The sequence below is a fragment of the Monodelphis domestica genome, chromosome 2 (assembly GCF_027887165.1).
Source record: "Monodelphis domestica isolate mMonDom1 chromosome 2, mMonDom1.pri, whole genome shotgun sequence".
In the NCBI taxonomy this organism is placed as follows: domain Eukaryota; kingdom Metazoa; phylum Chordata; class Mammalia; order Didelphimorphia; family Didelphidae; genus Monodelphis; species Monodelphis domestica.
The window spans coordinates 172,356,024-172,376,656 of record NC_077228.1 but is presented as its reverse complement, the minus strand read 5'-3'; the positions used below and the strand labels follow the sequence as shown (position 1 = coordinate 172,376,656).

Below are 20,633 nucleotides of genomic sequence, written 5' to 3'. Positions count from 1 at the left end.
GAGACCTAAGCAAGAAAGATAGTTCTTTTTCTTTTTAAACAAGAAAATTCAAGTCTCTGAAAGGAAGGCCTTTTTTTTTTTTTGAGGGGGTGGTAGGTAAGTCATGGAAAAATGAGTCCCACAATTCAATGCTTCCTCCTCTGGATGACATACATGGCCCAGCAATCCTGCTAGATCGCCTGCCTGCCTGCATCCCCAGCCAACAAATCACAGCCCTGGACTAGTTCAGTGGGAGTTTCCTCCCCCACCGTTGTTTAAGGACCGGTTTCCTCCGCTGGATGCAAAGATGCTCCAAGCACGACGCAGACTCTAGCATCCAGCATCACCCTCCCCCCCACCCGCCCCCGCCCTCGCCCTCGCCCCCGCCTCCCACAGGCTACAGTTTTAGGCTGGAGCCAAGGCTCCTACCCCCTCCCCTTTCCCCCGCCCCCACTAAGAGATCTTCCATCTCAAGGCCCCGGTGCAGTCTCACCCTCGGGAGCCCGGGCACTGCGCCAAGAAGCCCGCCGCCTCCTCCAACTTGCGGTGACAAGTAGGGGCCCTGGGGCTTCAGCCTGCACCCAGGAGGCAGATGACCAACGCCAGGAGGATCGGCTAGGTAGCCTGGGCCGCCGAGGACAGCGGGGCGGCCAGGGGCTAGAGCAGCAAAGCACCGTCGAGGGGGGGGCCGGGGGATGGGAGTGCGCACGGGGCTATGGGGGGAGGGGGTGCGCGTGCGCGAGGAGCACCCCCCCTCCCCCAGGAGACAACATGCGGCCTCCGGAGGCGGGCTGGGCTCGCGCAGGGGCCCGAAGCCTCATTCTCCCACATATTCCCCCTCCCCCCACCCCACCCCGGCCCCGCGCTCACCCATCGCGCGAGCACAGGTGCGCGCTCCCCCATCCGCCACAGTCAAGACCGGCGGGCGGCGAGCGATTCGGTGTCCGGTTCCAGGAAGCTGGCGGTGGTGGAAGAGGAGGAGAAAGGGGCGGAGGGAGGAGGAGGAGAAGAAGGCGCTTACCCCGTCTTCCACTTCGGTGGGAGCCCGAGTCCGCGTCTGCAGCGGGTCAGAGGGCCGCTAGTTCCCACCCCCCCCACTATGCCTCAGCCTCTCTCCCTTCTTCAGGCGAGAATCAATGGTCCAGTCGCGCGCTGGCAACGTCATCTGAGCGCCGCGCGGGGGAGGAGAGCAGGCTCACGTGACGTTCCAACCATCCCTTTCTTCCCTCTGTCTCCGGATTTGGGGTTTTGTTCCCTAGGAGGAGGAGGCAAGATGAGTCTGTTTCCTCGATCCTCCTCCTTGCTCCCCCCTCCTTTTCTTTTTCTGTAATGCTGTTAACGTGGGACCCCTACGGGAAAGGGAGTTCCCGAGGTGACAGTCTTAGAGGCGACTCTGATCATACCCTTCTTGACCTTGATTTCTCTGCCAGAAACCTTCCCTCCCACCACACACATATTCACACACCCTCTTTCTTTTCTCTTCCTCTCTCTTTTTTCCTTCCTCCCTTCCTCCCTTCCTTCCTTCCTTCCTTCCTTCCCCCCTTCCTTCCTATAGCGCTACCTAGCTATTATTTTGATTAGTATCTTCTAGGGTACTTGCTTTGTTCTTTTAAAAAAATCTTTCTTTTACTTAAAGCCCGATAGTTGTTGAAATTGCTATCCCTTTCCTATGGCCTCCAAATTCCCCAGCTTCTGGAAAGCTCTTTGGACCCCACCACAAAGTTCTCTAAAATAGATTCTTGTAAATTGCTATCAAAAGGTCAGTCAACAGACATTAGTGAATTGACTGATATGTGCCTGGCACCCTACTAAGGGCTGAGGAAATAAGTAAAGATTAAAAAGAAACAAAAACTCAAAAAGTCCTTGCTCTCAAGGAGCTCCCAGTCCCCTTGGAAAGACATGGAAACAGGTTAGAATGGAGATAACAGGGGAAAAGAGGAATAGGGAAAGGCTTCTTATAAAAGGTGGGATTTTAGCTGTTTGTCAACTGGACTAAAAAGTTCCCTCTTGACTTTAAACTGCATTAAGATGAAAAGGAATTTTGTCTCATTTGCACATATGTTAAGAATGTGGAAGGAAAAGCTAAACAATGGATGGTTAATGAAACAAAACACTTAAATCCCTAGCCTGTCTTGAAGACTTGCCTTTGATAGAAGTTTAACAGAGGGATTGCTAGTTAAGTTTGCTAAACTGCTAGAATACTTCAAAATCTTTGCAACTATGTCAGAAAAAAAAGATAATTTTGTAGAGGAAAAAAGGAAGCTGATGAGTTTCTGCCCTGCATAAAATAAAAATGGCAGAAAGGGTGCAATAAAAATTCCTGGGAGGGGGAAGGGGCTGGAGGAGTAAAAGTAGGAATCAAGTAGGATGCCTGGAAATGCTTTGAAGGCATCATTAATTTAGAGGGGGAAGATGTCTTAGAGATCATTTAGGCCAAATATTTAATTTTATAGATGAAGAAACAGACCCAGAATGGTTAAGCAACATGCTCAAAGTCAATAAGTAGTAGAGCTGGGATAAACACAAACTAGCTACGGTGGGAAATGTGGTACTTTGTGAATGGATACATACAGGTAAGAAGAGAAGTGTGTGTCTTCCAGGGAAGCTTGATGGGATGCCTCTTGGATTTCATCAGGAAGATTTAGTTTCAGACATTACTTATTTTCATTTATTTTTATTTATTTTTAAAACCCTTACCTTCTGTCTTGGGGGCAGCTGGGTGGCTCAGTGGATTGAGAACCAGGCCTAGAGATGGGAGGCCCTTAATTTAAATCTGTCCTCAGATACTTCCCAGCTGTGTGACCTTGGGCAAGTCACTTAACCCCATTGCCTAGCCCTTACCACTCTTCTGCCTTGGAGCCAATACATAGTATTGATTCTAAGATGGAAAGTTAAAGGTTTTAAAAAAAATCTTACCAAGGTCACATAGCTAGTAAATGTCAGGGATGGAATTCAAAGTTTTTTGACTTTTGTTCTTCCCACTCCCCTACAATGGTTATTCTAAAGTCAGAGGGTTTTCTGAGACTGGGTTTCTTAAATCTGTAAAATAGCTATAGCCCTTCCAGGTGAAAGCAAAGATATGCCTGAAGTTCTCATGTGTGGGTATGGAAAAGACAGCTGAGCACAAGTCCACTACTGTAAAGTATGTAGCTGTGCTAGGAATAGAAGAAATAATCGTATTTATGTTGGAAACTACCTCTTTATAACGTGATTGTTCACAGTCCTCAGATCCTCTACGAATCCTTAGAGGTGCTTGCCTCCTTTTTGGTTTTTTAATGGGCAGGATGGCCGTGTTGTATTCAGATTTACAAGGGATTATTATTCCCTGGTCAATTAATGAGTTTATTACTGGGGCAATACCCTCAATTGCCTCTTTTGAGAGGGGATACTGAGGAATGGAAGGGGGTAGGCTAGATTTAATTTTAATCTGCACAGGAATAGCTGATTTAAGTATGCCTACATCAGAAGATGTGGCCCAAAGAGACTCTGGTATATCTGTAGGTATTTCAAAGGTGGAAGGCTCTTTTGCCTCCTGGCTCTCTGAGAGAAATACAGGGAGTAAATTTAAAGATTCCTCAGGTACTTCCAATGTTAAGGAGCCATCTGGGGTGCAAATTATTGTGGCTTGAAGTTTGCATAGTAAATCCCTCCCCAGCAAATTTGTGGGGGATCCAGGCGTTAAAAGAAAAGAATGGTCAACAGTTAGGGGTCCCACACATACAATGCAAGGAGAAAGTTTTGGGACCTTTAAAAGTTTTCCTGATATACCTACTACATTTAGAGAGCAATAGAGTCACATTTTACATCTGGTTTGCTTACCAAAACTGACCTAGATGCCCCAGTGTCCAAAAGACAATCACAGTATAAATTTCCCACCTTTAAAGTGACATGAGGTTCCTTACTATTTGGGGGGTGGTGGTGCATGTATAGGGATTACTGGCATTAAAATATCAGGGTCTGGAAAATCAAAGGTTTCACTCTTTGATTCCAAGGCCCTCAACCCCCCCCCCCTTCACACCTTCATAAAGGTTCTTGGGCAGTTTTCTGGGATCCCCCACACTGATGGGGATTTTCACCCGGAGTATAGTGTGGACGAGCTCCATTTTTTATATATTGTTGTTGGGCATTGTGTTGGGTATTATCATTTTCCTCATTTGGAGCATTGTCATTATTTTGATTGGCATTATGATTCCTGTAGTTATTATAGTTATTTCTATCAGTTCTAAAGTTATGATTTCTATGATCATTATGATAGTCATTTCTAATAGTTATTATTTCTAAAGTTGTTATTATTCCTTTTTTTTCCTGTAGCCAGCTCCTACAGACTATCGTTGCATGGCCTCTCTTCCCACAGAAAAGGCATGTTAATGATTTATCTGTGGATCCCTGCAAAGGGGCTATGGTCTCTCCCTTATTTTTCAATTGTCCCTTTAACATTTCAATTTCTTTCTTAAAGTCTTCTACTGATGTATTGTGTTCCTCAGGTCTTTTTACTCTTATAAACATAGGCTGCTACTCTCCTCAATTCTTTGAGGTCCATAGAGTCCCAATTAGGACAGCTAGTTTTAAAGTAGTCTTTTACCACTGAACAACAATTCTCAATGAATTGCCTATGTATTTGCCTAATGTCCCTTTCTCTGGACAAATCAAGGTCCATATATGTATTTCCTACGTCAATAAGTCTGTCCATAAACTGGGAGGTGGTCTCATCAATTTCTTGTCAGGTTCTTTCAAATTTTGACCATTTCTCAGGTCTATCAGAGCAAGCTCTCCTGGCTGTCAATAATGCTTCTCTGGACTGGTTTAGTTTTGTGTGATCTAGTTCAACATTGGGGTTCCAATGTGGATCTTCAGTTGGCCAATAATTTGCTCCTCTACTTTGGTTCAAATTAGCCAGAGAGATGACATTATTTTTCTCTCTCTTTGTCAGAAATTTTTCTAATAAGTTTTCAACATCCATCCAAGTAGGATCAAAAGTTCTGAATATGTTCTGCAATCTTTTTATAATTAATATTGGTTCTTCCTCAAATGATGGAAGATCTTCCTTAAATTTATTTAAATCTTCAGGGTTAAAAGGTATATGGTGTTTTATAGATATCAAGTTCCCATCTTTATTGAAAGTTGGAACTTCCCTTAAAGGAAATAAACTACCTGAATTTTCTCATACTCCTGTCTCTAGGCTTCTTGCTCCATTCTCAATGGGGTAGGTGTGAGAAAGGAAAGGGTTGGGCACACTGAGGGGGAGGGTTTGTTGTTGTCCCATAGTGCCAGAAGGATCAGAGGTATGGGAATTGAATTGGGCAAGGTGGGAAGGAGGGGCAAAGGAAGAAGGGTCAGTAGCTGGGGAAAAGGATGCAGAGGGGTTAGGGTTGGAGGCATGAGTAGGGTGTGAACTTAGAATGGAGGGGGTGGGGTAGAAAGCATGGGTGAACTTAGATGTGAACTTAGGATGGAGGGATTGGGGTGGTCAGTATGGGAGGAGGGAGGAATGGGTTGGGTAGTAGTAAGTTGGGTGTGAGAGGGGCATGTTTGTGAACTAGGAGTCATATTGTCCAGAGCAGGGTGGGACAGAGATTCTGATAATGAGAAAGTATGGAGAGACAAATCACACCTATCCAGGGATGTTCTTAACTATCTTTTACTGCTTTTTATAGAAGCTATGATCTTCCCCAAACTTTCCTCTATAAGCTCAATCCGAGTATTTAGTTCTGCATTTTGTTGACTATTAGAAGGAGCAATTGGTTGGTTTGACTGGGAAATGGGTTTTTCAAGGAGAAACTGACCTGAATCTCTTATTTGATTCCATATCTTATGCATGGTATTTTTCAGGACTCTCTTAGAGAGAATTAGATACATTACATCTCCAACAAGTAAAATCTCAACCAGAAACAGTGTGAAGTATAGCCATTGTCATACATAGTCTGGGATTATGAAATAGGCAAAGAACAATATTTGTACTGTAAAAAGAACAATGTATTTACTGAAAAGCCAGTTGTTAACTAAGTTGTGAACTGGCTGTAAACACATTTCTAAAGTCAAACATTAAGTTGCCTGTAATTTTGCCTTTTGTCAGTAGATGACTTTGCTGCCATGGGTCTTATTTTGTTGTAAATTTTCCTAGGGATTTCACAAAACATGTGGGGATCAGGACAAGGCCAAAACTTTCTACAGGTTTCCCTCACTCCTAATCTAGGCAGTTGTTCCCTAAGGGAAAGGAGATTTAGAAACAGCTCTCCCAGCTAGGACCTTAGGACCCTATTGCTAAGATTTAAAACAGCTGTGTTCTATCTAATTTAAGGAGAGAGGGGAAAAATCCAAATTTACTTACCTCTACAGCTGATCAAAATAAGCTATTAAAAGCTATATTTAGGGATAGCCACAGTAAAGAAAAAGCTTAGGAAAATTAAGAAGATTGAGGGTGTTTCATCACAACTGATATGGTCAGCCAAAACTGTAAAGGATAATTTTATAGTTGTGACTTAAAATCTAAATTAAGGTCGCCAGAGAAAATCCCAAATAATAAAAATACTCAAGTCAGCTGGAAATTATGGTGATTTTAATTAATATAGAGAGAAGGAATTAATTTAAACTGCTCCGACTCAGGCTGAGCAAGCCAGGAGTTAAAGGCCTTGGCCAAAGGGGCCTCCTCTGAGCCAAGGGAAAGGGAAGTTAGTCATCACTCACCACGATACCGTCTCAAGGAAGCTGTCTGAGGGACCTCCTCCAGGCTCAAGTTCCAGGATCGAACTGGCACCCAGCCTGCTGACAGGAAGTGATTAGCCAGAGCCCCCTCTCCGGGGAAAGAGAGTGAAGAGAGGAAGTGATGTGCCTTATATAAACGGTTCTGCATCACTTTCCTGCATCTCATATGTACCAAAGGTAGCTTAGCTTGACTTAGGACAGCCCAGGGGTCTGTCAGCTGTTTCTACACATGTCTGTTGAAGGCCATCCTCCTAGATAATTAATCCTTAAGTATGGGTGCAGACATTCCTGACCCTGTTAGACTAAGTAGGGTGGAGCAATGTAGAGTTCACAAGACATTCCTGATTCTGTTAGACCAAGTATCTCCATTGTTATAATCAGGAAATCGCTAAATCAGATCTCCAAAGTACAGTCTGAGTAGGGTGGAGTAGTTTTAAAGTTCACAATGAGAACAATATTTGTGCTATCTGCTTTACAGGAGTGTTTTGAGGAAAAGCCCAAAATACTCCTCCCTTTCTACTCTTTTTCATTTTTGAACTGGGGATCTAGGCAGGGGGAAAGACTTTTTGTGTGTTTGAGTAGAGTCACCCGTGGGCTGGATCTATATTGTCACCTACAGCATAAAGTCCAAACTGAAGAATAAAAACTAGATACCTAGTTGCCCCAGCTGGTCATCCCCTTTACCCTGACCCCTGTTGATCTGGTTCCTTTTTCATTCATTTATTTATTTATTTATTTATTTATTTATTTATTTATTTATTTATTTATTTATTTATTTATTTATTTATTTATTTTGGAATAACCCTTACCTTCTGTCTTAGAATCAATGCTAAGTATCAGTTCCAAGACAGAAAAGTGGTAAGGGCTAGGCAATGGGTGGAGGGGGAGTCCAAATGACTTGCCTAGGGTCACATAGCTAGGAAGTGTCTGAGAGCAGATTTGAACCTTGGACCTCCCATCTCTAGGCCTGACTCTCTATCCACTGGGACCCTGAGTTGCCCCACCCCCTACTTTCTTTTTTTTTAAACCCTTACCTTTTAGCTTAGTATCAATTCTAAGAAGAGCAGCAAGGGCTAGGCAATTGGTGTGTGTGTGTGTGTGTGTGTGTGTGTGTGTGTGTAAGTGACTTGCCCAGAATGACACAGCTAAGAGGTGTCTAAGACTAGATTTGAATCCAGGTCCTCCGGACTCCAGGTCTGGCTCTCTATCCACTGTGCTGCACCATGATCTGAGGATTTCTTCAAGACATTTGACTTCGAACAACTCTGAGGTACCACCTCACACCTAGCAGATTGATAACATGACAGCAAAGGAAAGTAATGAATGTTGGAGGGGATGTGGCAAAATTGGGACACTAATGCATTGCTGGTGGAGTTATGAATTGATCCAGCCATTCTGGAGGGCAATTTGGAACTATGCCCAAAGGGCTATAAAAGTCCTTTGATCCAGCCATAGCACTGCTGGGTTTGTACCCCAAAGAAATAATAAGGAAAAAGACATGTACAAGAATATTCATAGCTGCGCTCTTTGTGGTGGCAAAAAAAATTGGAAAACAAGGGGTTGCCTTTCAATTGGGGAATGGCTGAACAAATTGTGGTATATGTTGGTGATAGAATACTATTGTACTCAAAGAAATTGATGTAGAGTGAGAGGAGCAGAACCAGGAGAACCTTATACACAGAGATTGATAAACTGTGGTACAATCGAATGTAATGAACTTCTCTACTAGCAGCAATGCAATAATCCAGGACAATTCTGAGGGACTTATTAGAAAGAACACTATCCACTTTCTGAGGAAAAACTGTGGGAGTAGAAGAAACACAGAAGAAAAACAACTCCTTGATCACATGGGTCAATGGGGTTATGATTGAGCATGTAGACTCTAAATGATCACCATAGTGTAAATATCAAGAATGTGGAAATAGGTCTTGATCAATGACACAAGTAAAACCCAGTGGAATTGCTCTTGGTCTACAGGAAGGGGTGAGGGAGGTGGGGAAAGAATATGATTCTTGTAACCAAGGAAAAATGTTCTAAATTAATTCATTAAATAAAATTTTCAAAAAATAAAACAACAACAACAAAAAAATCACTCAATAAAGATTGATTAAGCACCTACTATGAGAGCTCCCTGAGACAGAGATGTTGCTTTTGCTTTTCTTTGCACCCCCAACCCTTGGCAAAGCACATGGCACATCGTAAGGAGTTAATAAATGCTTTTTAATTGGCCAAAAAAAAAAAGACATTTGGCTTGGGGGAGAGAGTGGTACACTTATTTGTTTTGTTTTTGTTTTTTTTAGGGATAGCTTATATGAAACCTTTAGACTCATCAGTGAGATGATGCAAATGTTTATTATTTTACTTTCCAGGCTTCTCAACTAGATTGTAAGCTTATGGAGAGCAGAGATTCACTTTTCCCATATTTTTATATTTCTCATAGACTAGAACAATGCTTATGCATAAAAACCTCTCCATAAATATTCATTGATTTCATTTGACTTCCCTAGGTTCTGCTTCTCAACAGGGGTCCTGAAGGGAGGATCTGAATTGTCCTCTAGGGAGATCTGCTAGCATCCCTTTTCTCTTCAACCCCTCTCTCTTCATCTCTATTACTGTGTCTATTAGGATCATAAATTTAGAGCTGAAAGGGATATTTAAAGCTATTTACTTCATCTCCCTCATTTTACAGTTAAGTTGACAACCTCAGAAAGATTAAGTGACTTTCTCAAAGTCACACAGGTAGCGGAATTTAAATCTAGGACCTTTGAGTTCAAAGTCATCATGCTTTCCCTGTTCCAGTTTATTTAGCACTTATTTTATTCAGTACCAATGAAGAATTGATATTTATATAATGCTTTAAGGTTTACAAAACACTTTACATACATTATCTCACTTCCCAACTCACAACATTCCTGTAAGAATGATATCATAGATATGCTTATCCCCATTCCACACATAATGAAATAGTATAGCATGTTTTTTAAAATTGCTTTTAATTTAAACATATGGGCAAACTGGACACAATTTACAATGATGCCCGTTCTCCTTTCTTGAAAAAAAAATCCCTAGACATGAAACAATTTAAAAACACACACACACAAAAAACAAATTTAAGAAGAGGAAGTGACTAGTCCAAGGTCAAACAACTAGAAAATGGCAAAAAAAAACAGAAAACTAGGGCTTCTGTTGCCATGTCTAGTTTCTATGACACCAAATTGACTCTCTCTGACCTGTTTCAGAATTTTTGATAGTAGATGTGAACAAATTATTCCATCATGAAATGAATATTCTCCAACTTAATTCAACAAACATTTTCTGGAAAAATAATAGCATTTTAGATTTGGGGATGAAATTGTAAATTTATAAATATTATGAATATCTACTATTTTCTCCAGTGTCTTCTTTTCTAAAAGGAAAATACAGTTTTTCCCAGTAGGTGCTGCAACCTCATTATTTAATAACTCTAATAATGTAGGATGCCTTTTCTTGGAATGTTTTCTCATCATTCATCCAAAATAAGAACCTCAATGAAAACAATTGTAAATGACTATTGTGTAGATAGAAAACCACTCTTAATGTTAAATATATATATTTAATAGATAGAAAATCTATTTTTTGCTGGTGGAATTGTGAATTGATCCAACCATTCTGGAGGGCAATTTGGAACTATGCTCAAAGGGAGCTAAAAGACTGTTTGCCCTTTGATCCAGCCATAGCACTGCTGGGTTTGTACCCCAAAGATATAATAAGGAAAAAGACTTGTACAAAAATATTCATAGCTGCGCTCTTTGTGGTGGCAAAAAATTGGAAAATGAGGGGATGCCCTTCAATTGGGGAATAGCTGAACAAATTGTGGTATATGTTGGTGATAGAATACTATTATGCTCAAAGGAATAACAAACTGGAGGAATTCCATGGGAAATGGAATGACCTCCAGGAATTGATACAGAATGAAAGGAGCAAAACTAGATAGGAGAGATAGATAGAAAGGAACAAAAATAAATAGGTAAACAGATATTTAATAAATAGAAAACCACACTGAATGTTAAAAGCTGAAAGAAAATTTGAGATCATATATTCTAACCACCTTATTTTATGGAAAAGGAAACTGATCCCCAAAGAAGGGGAATGATTTGCCCCAGGTTGTACAGTTTGTTAAAAGGCATCAAATTGTTTTGTACTTGAAGATTTTTTTTTCCAGAAAGGAGATTATTGTGAATTATATTGTTTGTCTAAATGTTTAAATTAAAAGAAATTAAAAATTTTTTTGGAATTAATTTATTTAGTCAATTTAGAACATTATTCCTTGGTTATAAGAATCACATTATTTCCCTCCCTCCCCTCCCCCCACCCTTCCCACAGCCCACAGGCAATTTCATTGGGTAGTACATGTGTCCTTGATCAGAACCTATTTCCATGTTGTTGGTATTTGCATTAGGATGTTCATTTAGAGTCTACATCCCCAGCCATATCCCCTCGATCCATGTATTCAAGCAGTTGTTTTTCTTCTGTGTTTCTACTCCCACAGTTTTTCCTCTGAATGTGGATGATGTTTTTCCTTGTAGATTCTTCCAATTCAGGATCACTGCATTGGAGAAGTCCATTACATTTGATTGTACCACAGTGTATTGGTCTCTGTGTACAATGTTCTCTTGGTTTTGCTCCTTTCATTCTGTATCAATTCCTGGAGGTCATTCCAGTTCCCATGGAATTCCTCCACTTTATTATTCCTTTTAGCACAATAGTATTCTATCACCAACATATACCACAATTTGTTCAGCCATTCCCCAATTGAAGGGCATCCCCTCATTTTCCAATTTTTTGCCACCACAAAGAGCGCAGCTATGAATATTTTTGTACAAGTTTTTTTCCTTATTATATCTTTGGAGTACAAACCCAGCAGTGCTATGGCTGGATCAAAGGGCAAACAGTCTTTTAGCTCCCTTTGGGCATAGTTCCAAATTGCCCTCCAGAATGGTTGGATCAATTCACAATTCCACCAGCAAATGCATTAATGTCCTGACTTTGCCACACTCCCTCCAGCATTCATTACTTTCCTTTGCTGTCATGTTAGCCAATCTGCTAGGTGTGAGGTGATACCTCAGAGTTGTTTTGATTTGCATTTCTCTGATGATAAGAGATTTAGAACACTTTTTCATGTACTTATTAATAGTTTTGATTTCTTTAACTGAAAATTGCCTATTCATGTCCCTTTCCCATTTATCAATTGGAGAATGGCTTAATGTTTTGTAAAATTGGTTTAGTTCTTTATAAATTTGAGTAATTAGACCTTTGTCAGAGTTTTTTTGTTATGAAGATTGTATCCCAGTATGTTGCTTCCCTTCTAATTTTGGTTGCATTAGTTTTGTTTGTACAAAACCTTTTTAATTTGATGCAATCAAAATTATTGATTTTATATTTTGTGATATTTTTCTAGCTCTTGCTTGGCTTTAAAGTCTTTCCCAAAGATCTGACAACGTATACTATTCTGCATTCACCTAATTTGCTTATAGTTTCCTTCTTTATGTTCAGGTCATTCGCCCATTTTGAGTTTTTCTTGGTGTAGGGTGTGAGATGTTGATCCAAACCTAATCTCTCCCATACTTTCTTCCAATTTTCTCAGCAGTTTTTAATCAAATAGTGGGTTTTGGTCCCAAAAGCTGGGATCTTTGGGCTTGTCATAGACTGTCTTGCTAAGGTCACTTACCCCACGTCTATTCCACTGATCCTCCTTTCTGTCTCTTGGTACCAAATTGTTTTGATGACCACTGCTTTATAGTATAGTTTGAGATCTGGGACTGCAAGGCCTCCTATCTTCACATTTTTTTTCATGATTTCCCTGGATATCCTTGATCTTTTGTTCTTCCAAATGAACTTTGTTATGTTTTTTTCTAATTCAGTAAAAAAGCTTTTTGGTAGTTCAATGGGTATGGCACTAAATAAGTAAACTAATTTGGGTAGGATGGTCATTTTTATTATGTTAGCTCGTCCTACCTATGAGCAGTCGATGTTTTTCCAATTGTTTAGATCTAGTTTTAATTGTGTGGAGAGTATTTTGTAGTTGTGTTCATATAGTTCCTGTGTTTGTCTAGACAGATAGATTCCTAAGTATTTTATATTGTCTAGGGTGATTTTAAATGGAATTTCTCTTTCTAATTCTTGCTGCTGATATGTGTTGGAGATATATAGAAGTGCTGATGATTTATGTGGGTTTATTTTGTATCCTGAAACTTTGCTAAAGTTGTTGATTATTTCGACTAGCTTTTTGGTTGATTCTCTGGGGTTCTTTAAGTAGAGCATCATATCATCTGCAAAGAGTGATAGATTGGTCTCCTCATTGCCTATTTTAATACCTTCAATTTCTTTTTCTTCTCTAATTGCTACTGCTAGTGTTTCTAATACAATGTTAAATAATAGAGGTGATAATGGGCATCCTTGTTTCACTCCTGATCTTATTGGGAAAGCTTCTAGTTTGTCCCCATTGCAGATGATGTTTGCTGATGGTTTTAGATATATACTGTTTATTATTTTTAGGAAAGGCCCTTCTATTCCTATACTTCCTAGTGTTTTCAATAGGAATGGGTGTTGTATTTTATCAAAGGCTTTTTCTGCATCTATTGAGATAATCATGTGATTTTTGTCAGTTTGCTTGTTAATATGGTCAATTATGTGGCTGGTTTTCCTAATATTGAACCATCCTTGCATTCCTGGTATGAATCCTGCCTGGTCATAGTGAATGACCTTTGTGATGACTTGCTGGAGTCTTTTTGCTAGTATCCTATTTAATATTTTTGTGTCTATATTCATTAGGGAGATTGGTCTATAGTTTTCTTTCTCTGTTTTTGACCTGCCAGACTTTGGAATCAATACCATGTTTGTGTCGTAAAATGAATTTGGTAGAACTCCTTCTTGGATTATTCTGTCAAATAGTTTGTTTAATATTGGGATTAGTTGTTCTTTGAATGTTTGATAGAATTAATTTGTGAATCCATCTGGGCCTGGGGATTTTTTCTTAGGGAGTTCTTTGATGGATTTTTCAATTTTTTTTTCTGATATGGGGTTGTTTAGGTAGTCTATTTCTTCCTCTGTTAGTCTAGGCAATGTATATTTTTGTAAATATTCATGCATATCACCTAGATTGCCATATTTTTGCCATATAATTGGGTATAATAATTTTTAATGATTGCCTTAATTTCCTCTTCATTAGAGGTGAGGTCTCCCTTTTCATCTTGGATACTATCAATTTCATTTTCTTCTTTCCTTTTTTTAACTAGATTGACCAGAACTTTGTCCATTTTATTTGTTTTTCCAAAGTACCAGCTTCTAGTCTTATTTATTAAATCAATAGTCCTTTGACTTTTAATTTTATTAATTTCTCCTTTGATTTTTAGGATCCCTAATTTAGTCTTCATCTGAGGATTTTTAATTTGTTCACTTTCTAGTTTTTTAATTTGCATACCCAATTCATTGACCTCTGCCCTCTCTAATTTGTTAATATATGAACTCAAGTATATGAATTTCCCCCTGAGTACTGCTTTGGCTGCATCCCATAGATTTTGAAAGGATGTTTCATCATTGTAATTTTCTTCAATGAAGTTATTAATTAATTAATTGTTTCTATGATTTGTTCTTTAACTGATTTTGGAGAATTGCATTGTTTAATTTCCAATTAATTTTTGATTTGCCTCTCCATATACCCTTACTAATTATTATTTTCATTGCATTGTGATCTGAGAAGGTTGCATTTATTATTTCTGCTCTTTTGCACTTGTTTGCAATGTTTTTAGGTCCCAATACATGGTCAACCTTTGTGATATACCATGTGCTCCTAAAAAGAAGGTATATTCCTTTTTGTCCCTATTTATTTTTCTCCACACATGTACTAACTATAATTTTTCTAAGATTTCATTCACTTCTCTTATCTCTTTCTTATTTATTTTTTTGGTTTGATTTATCTAGTTCTGATAGAGGAAGGTTCAGGTCTCCCAGTAGTATAGTTTTTCTATCTATTTCATCCTTGAGCTCCACTAGTTTTTCCTTTAGAAATTTGGATGCTATTCCACTTGGTGCATGCATGTTGAGTACTGATATTTCCTCATTGTCTATATTGCCTTTTATCAGGATGTAATTACCTTCCCTATCTCTTTTAACTAGATTTATTTTTACTTTGGCTTTGTCAGATATCATGATTGTGACTACTGCCTTCTTTTTATCAGTTGATGTCCAATAGATTTGGCTCCATCCTCTTACCTTTGCTCTATGTGTATCTACCTTCCTTATGTGTGTTTCTTGTAGACAGCATATGGTAGGGTTTTGGATTCTAATCCACTCTGCTATTTGCTTGCATTTTATGGGTGAATTAATTTCATTCACATTCAGAGTTATGATTACCATCTGTGTATTTCCCAGCATTTTGATTTCTACTCCTAGTCCTGCCTTTTCTTCTTTCACTATTTCATTCTACACCAATGTTTTGTTTTTAATCAGTCTCCCTAATTCCTACCCTTATTTTACTTTCCTTTCTAACCCCTCCCTTCTTATTCCCCCCTTATTTTCTTTACACTCTTTTTAAACTACCCCCCACCCTCTCCCTCCCTTGTACTGATTCCCTCCCCACTGGTATGTTTGTTACCCTTCTACTTTCCTATAGGGTGTAAATCAATTCTCTGCCCCAATGGTTTGGATTGTTCTTCCCTCTTTGAATCAACTTCAATGCATGTAAGAATTGATTATTTCCAATATCCAACCTCTTTACCCTTCTGGTGTATTGATGTTCTCCCTCCATGAGCTTCTTTGTGACATAAATTTACCCCCTTTTGTTTCTTTTTCCATTTCTTTTAGTATTAACCTCTTTTTTTTTTAGCTCTAGTTGTATGTATACACATATATATGTATTTATGCATGCATATATCTATATACATATTTATGTCTTGGCATTTCATCCTATACAGTTTGTCACTATTCCCTCTAAGTGAAAATCTTCTAGCTGCCCAGGTGATGGTAACAATTTTTAAGAGTTACCAATGACCTCTTTTTTTATAGGGATACATATCATTTTAACTTATTGGGTCTCTTAAAAAAAGTTTTGTTTTTCTTTTTTCCCTCTTTTTAAATTGCCTTTTGATGATTCTCTTGAGTCCTGTACCTGGGCATCAAATTTTCTGTTCAGGTCTGGTCTTTTCTTTACAAATACTTAGAATTCTTCTATTTTGTTAAATGACCATACTTTCCTATGTAAGAATATAGTCAGTTTTTCTGGGTAGTTGATTCTTGGTTGTAGACCTAGTTCCCTTGCTTTCCAGAATATCATATTCCATGCCTTTCGATCCTTCAGTGTAGATGCAGCCAGATCCTGTGTTATCCTCACTGTGGTTCCATGGTATCTGAATGACTTCTTCTTAGCAACTTGTGATATTTTTTCCTTGGTCTGATAGTTCTTGAATTTGGCTATAACATTCCTGGGTGTTGTCAGTTGGGGATTAAGTGCAGGAGGTGATCTGTGGATTCTTTCAATCTCCACTTTTCCCTCTTGTTCTAGAATATTGGGGCAGTTTTCTTGGATAATTTCCTGTAGTATGATGTCCAGGCTTATTCTTTTTTGTCATGGTCTTCTGGTAGACCAGTGATTCTTAAGTTGTCTCTCCTGGAACAATTTTCTAAATCTTTTGTTTTGTGAATGAGATGCTTCATATTTTCCTCAATTTTTTCATTCTTTTGATTTTGTTTTATAATGCCCTGCTGCCTTGTGAAGTCACTTGCTTCTAATTTTTGTATCCTGGTTCTTAAAGACTGGATTTCATCCCTGGCTTTTTGGTCATCCTTCTCCTTCTGGTCTAATTTTCTTTGGAGGTCATCTTTCATCTTCTTTGCCTCCTCTTTCATCTCCTTTGCCTCATTTTCAAGCTGACTAGTTTTGGCTTTCAAGACACTTTTTCTGTTTCCAGATGACTTATCTTGCTTTTAAAGTTGTCTTCAGCCTTTCTTAATTATGTTTTGAATTGTATTTTAAGTTCTTCCAGAGACTGTATCCAATTTGCTGGGTTTTCTGTTTTTTTTTGCTTGGAGTTCCCTCATCCTTCTCTGTTCCATTTGCTCTTTATTCATTGACTGTATAGGAGCTGTCGATTGTAATTTCTTTTTTCTTTTTCTGTTGTTTGCTCATATTTACCCCTTCTTTACTCCCTGCTGTTGCCTGAGCTCTTGCTCCTTTCACTTTTTTTGTGGTTTGGGGCTTTTCTTTCCTCCTTCACCCTTGGAGTTTTGTCAGTAAGTCTCTCAGTTAAGTCTGTGGGGGAGGGGTGTTGGAGCTTGAGCTTCTCTGCCCTCTGGAAGCTTTGATGGGATTAAGTCCATCAGTCTTTGGGGGAGGTGTTTTAGAGCTTGAGCTTCCCTGTCCTCTAGAGGCTTTGATGGGATTAAGTCTGGCTGGATTGCTGGATGTGCCCTGAGGCCAAATCCTCGTGAAGGGGGGAGGCAATATGGAATGTCTCCACTCCTGCAACTATGCCTCTCACTCTGTGCTCTGTGTTTCTCCTCAATCTGCTTCCCCACTGCCTATGTTGGACACTCTGAGCCTGGCACAGCTTTGCCCACAAGGTACTCCCTCCAGACCAGCGCCTTTGCCTGCCCAGAGGTTCCAGCTGCCGCAGGAGGCTTAGCGCCCTAGGTAGGGGAGGGGTCCCGGGACCTTCCTTCTTCTTTCTTCTTAAATCAGAGTATTCTGGTATTCCGGCTTTTAGGGGGCATACCTTTTAAGTTGAGTCCAGCAGGAGGGTTCCTTGGCTCTATCTTGTTGTTAGGTTTGATTTTCAGTCCCCTAGGAGAATTCAGTTTGTGATTAGTAAGGAAGGGTTTTCAGAGGTCTGAATGTTTGTTGCCTCTACGCCACCACCTTAACTCCCTAAAAGCAATTTTTAAAACAGAAAAAAAATACCTCAGGGTCCAAAACAAAACTCAGTGTCTTTCTCTAAAAGCCTTCAATTTGCCAACCATCTATGTCTATCAAAGGCATCAACCATTTTTCCAGTCTTTTTTCCAGTAGGTAAAGTTTGCATTATCCTTAGCTCTTCTCTCTCAATGCCCCTCCCCAAGACTATTGCAATAATCTAATATCTCCCAGTCTTTCCTTCTGACTCTCCTCTAGACATGTGTTGAGGCGACTTTCCTCAAGTATAGAAATGGCTTGTCTCTAATCAGTAAGCTCACACTATCCTGTTTTTAAAGCCCTTCACAACCTGGTCGCAGCCATTTCACACTGGTCCCATTATGCACACTAGTCTTTGCTTTGTTCCTGACATAGATGGTCCTCTTTCCATCTCCTGTGGCTTCAAGATGACCAGGAAAGTGAGAGCTGATCTTCTTGGCTCCACAGGTGACTCTCCACCACTGTTGTACATGGTAGACACTTAAGAATGCCCGCTGGGGGGTAGATGTATGACTTTGTGGACAGAGAGGCAGGCCTACACATCGGTGGTCCTGAGTTCAAATTTGACCTCATTTCCTAGGTGTATAATCCTGGACAGGTCACAACACCAGTTTTCTAGTCATTGCCATTTTTCTTCCTTGCAACTCATACTTAGTATCCATTCTAAGAGAGAAGGTAAGAGTTGTTAAAAAAAAAAAGAATACTCATTGATTGATTTTAATGTACTGCTTTTCCATCTTAATCTTAGCAACCTCATAATGATTTTATCAGAGATTTCCCATTTCTTTATAATAATAACCATGATACCACAGATATGAAAACCATAAGGTTTGTTTTTTTTTTGTTTTCTTGTAAACTTATACACTGTATAATGGGCTGTCTGAAAGAAAAATCCAATCATTTGGGTAGAGAATAGTATATTCCATCTGATGGGCAGAGATGATACTCTGACAAGTGCCTAAGAAATCCCTTGAGTGGTCAGAAATCTCTCTACCAAATTGTAAAAAAATACTATCAACAGAGCAAGGTCCAGAAAGGACAGGGCTAGGCAGATGAGGTTAAGCGATTTGCCCAGGTTTACATACCTGGGAAGTGCCTGAGGCCAGATTTGAACCCAGATCTTCCCAACTCCAAGTCCAATACTCTATCCATTTAGCCACCTAACTGCCCCTAGTTCTGGTTTTCCCAAAATAGTTTCTGAGTTCCAAGTGCCTCATCAGTTCTATATTTCAGGATGTGGTGATCAAACCCAGATTCACTGTATTCATATGCTTCTATAATTTCATAAATACTGCTCATGTAGCCTTTTAACCATTGTTGCAGATTGATTTTTATCCTCATTTTTTTCTCTCCTTAGTTTGAAGCCCTTCAGTTGCCTGAGTTGTTTTTTTTTTTCTGGACCTTTTCCCATTTTGTTTTCTTTGGGTGGGGGTTAGGGAAAAGAATAAATTCAGTATTCTTGGTTTAGATACATCTAGGTTTTGTACTGTTAATAACTGCTCTTGTATTTTCTACTTTTGGACCAAAGGAGCTCAGTGTACCACTATGTTAAGGGAATTACTATATCCCTTTTCTTATTTATAACTCATGACTTGGAGCCCATCACCATATACATATATCTGTGTATATACACACACACACACACACACACACACACACACACACACACACACACACATATTTTTTCTCCTAAATTAATTGCCTTACACTTGTTCACAAAAAAAGCCAACAAAAAAACTTCCTGAAGTGGAGTTGACCTCATCCATCTTCTCTGTCTTTCTGTCTGTTTGTCTTTGTATCTGTGTCTGTCTCTGTCTCCCCTCCACATTTGCAGAAAATTGTTACTACAAGAAATTGGGAAGACAAAAAAATCTTTAAAAATACCATATTGTGGTTATAAGGCAGAAGAGCAGTAAGGGCTAGGCAATGGGGATTAAAGTGACTTGATCAGAGTCACACAGCTAGGAAGTATCTGATGTCAAATTTGAACCCAGAACTTCTTGTCTCTAGACCTGGCTCTCAATCTATTGAGCCACCCAGCTGCCCCCTATGATTGAGTTTTTAACTATAGATCAATAGTAATAGTTCATATACATGCATCTAGATACATACGGATACAGATGCAGAAATACCCGCCCTAATGTATATTCTTTACTTACTAAATGGGCATTTTTGAGGCATATATTGGTATATATATATATATATATATATTTATTTATTTTGTTTTGTTAAACATGAGTTCTTGCCCTCTTGCCCAGACTGCAAGTTCAGGAGCTATTCAGAGTCTATTTTCGGTACTGATCAACGTGGAGCTTTGACCTGCTCCATTTCCTGCCTGGCCCTGTTAGCCACCTGGTGCCCTGCCCTCCCTACTCTTGGCAGAGGGCATTCATTAGATTGAGGCCAGACTCGGTGCAGATATCCAATGTGCATAACCTGCTGAAGTTTAGAACTCCTGATCTCAAGAGATCTGCCAGTTTCAAGATGGTGTGCCACAATACCTACCATTGTCTGTGTATGTACATATCTATGTGATATATGTATATATAACACGTGCATAAATGCATACACATACATAATGGACCCACGCATACATGACTAGGTATGGTATAGAGGGTGACGTTGGAAGCTTAAACTTAGAGCCATAAAACCTGAGTTTGAACATTTTATCTTTATCTTACCACCTGTGTGATCTTGGATAAGTCATTTCACTTCTGGGCCTCAAGTTCTTCATTTGTAAAATGAGGAGGTTATATTCAATAGTCTCGATTATACTTTCCACCTATGATCCCAATATACTTTCTTTAAAATAACCCTTTGAGCTTAGTGATTTGGACATCATTATCTCCATTATCCTTACAGCTTGGTGATATTGAGACCTAGCTATACCCCAGGTTTTTATATTAAATTTTTTTTTAAAATCCTTCTTAGATTCAATACTAAGTATTGGTTCCGAGGCAGAAGATGGTAAGGACCAGGCAAATATGTGACTTGTCCAGGTCACGTGGCTAGTGAACTCAGGACCTCC

At 39.5% G+C, this 20,633-nt stretch overlaps 1 protein-coding gene across 4 annotated transcripts in view; it reads right to left on the bottom strand.

Annotated features, from left to right (window-relative positions):
• The window catches only part of ADAR (adenosine deaminase RNA specific), a 28,852-nt gene extending 27,404 nt beyond the window's left edge, over window positions 1-1,448 (bottom strand). Inside the window, exon 1 of one of the 4 annotated variants that reach the window (XM_056816329.1) lies at window positions 850-1,448. In XM_056816329.1, the coding sequence (XP_056672307.1) occupies window positions 850-882 (33 nt within the window). In that variant the 5' untranslated portion in view covers window positions 883-1,448. Of the gene's footprint in view, window positions 1-472; window positions 757-849 lie in introns of those variants that run through there. The other 3 variants (XM_056816330.1, XM_056816332.1, XM_056816331.1) reach the window with 3 other exon arrangements.
• Between the last annotated feature and the right edge of the window lie 19,185 nt (window positions 1,449-20,633).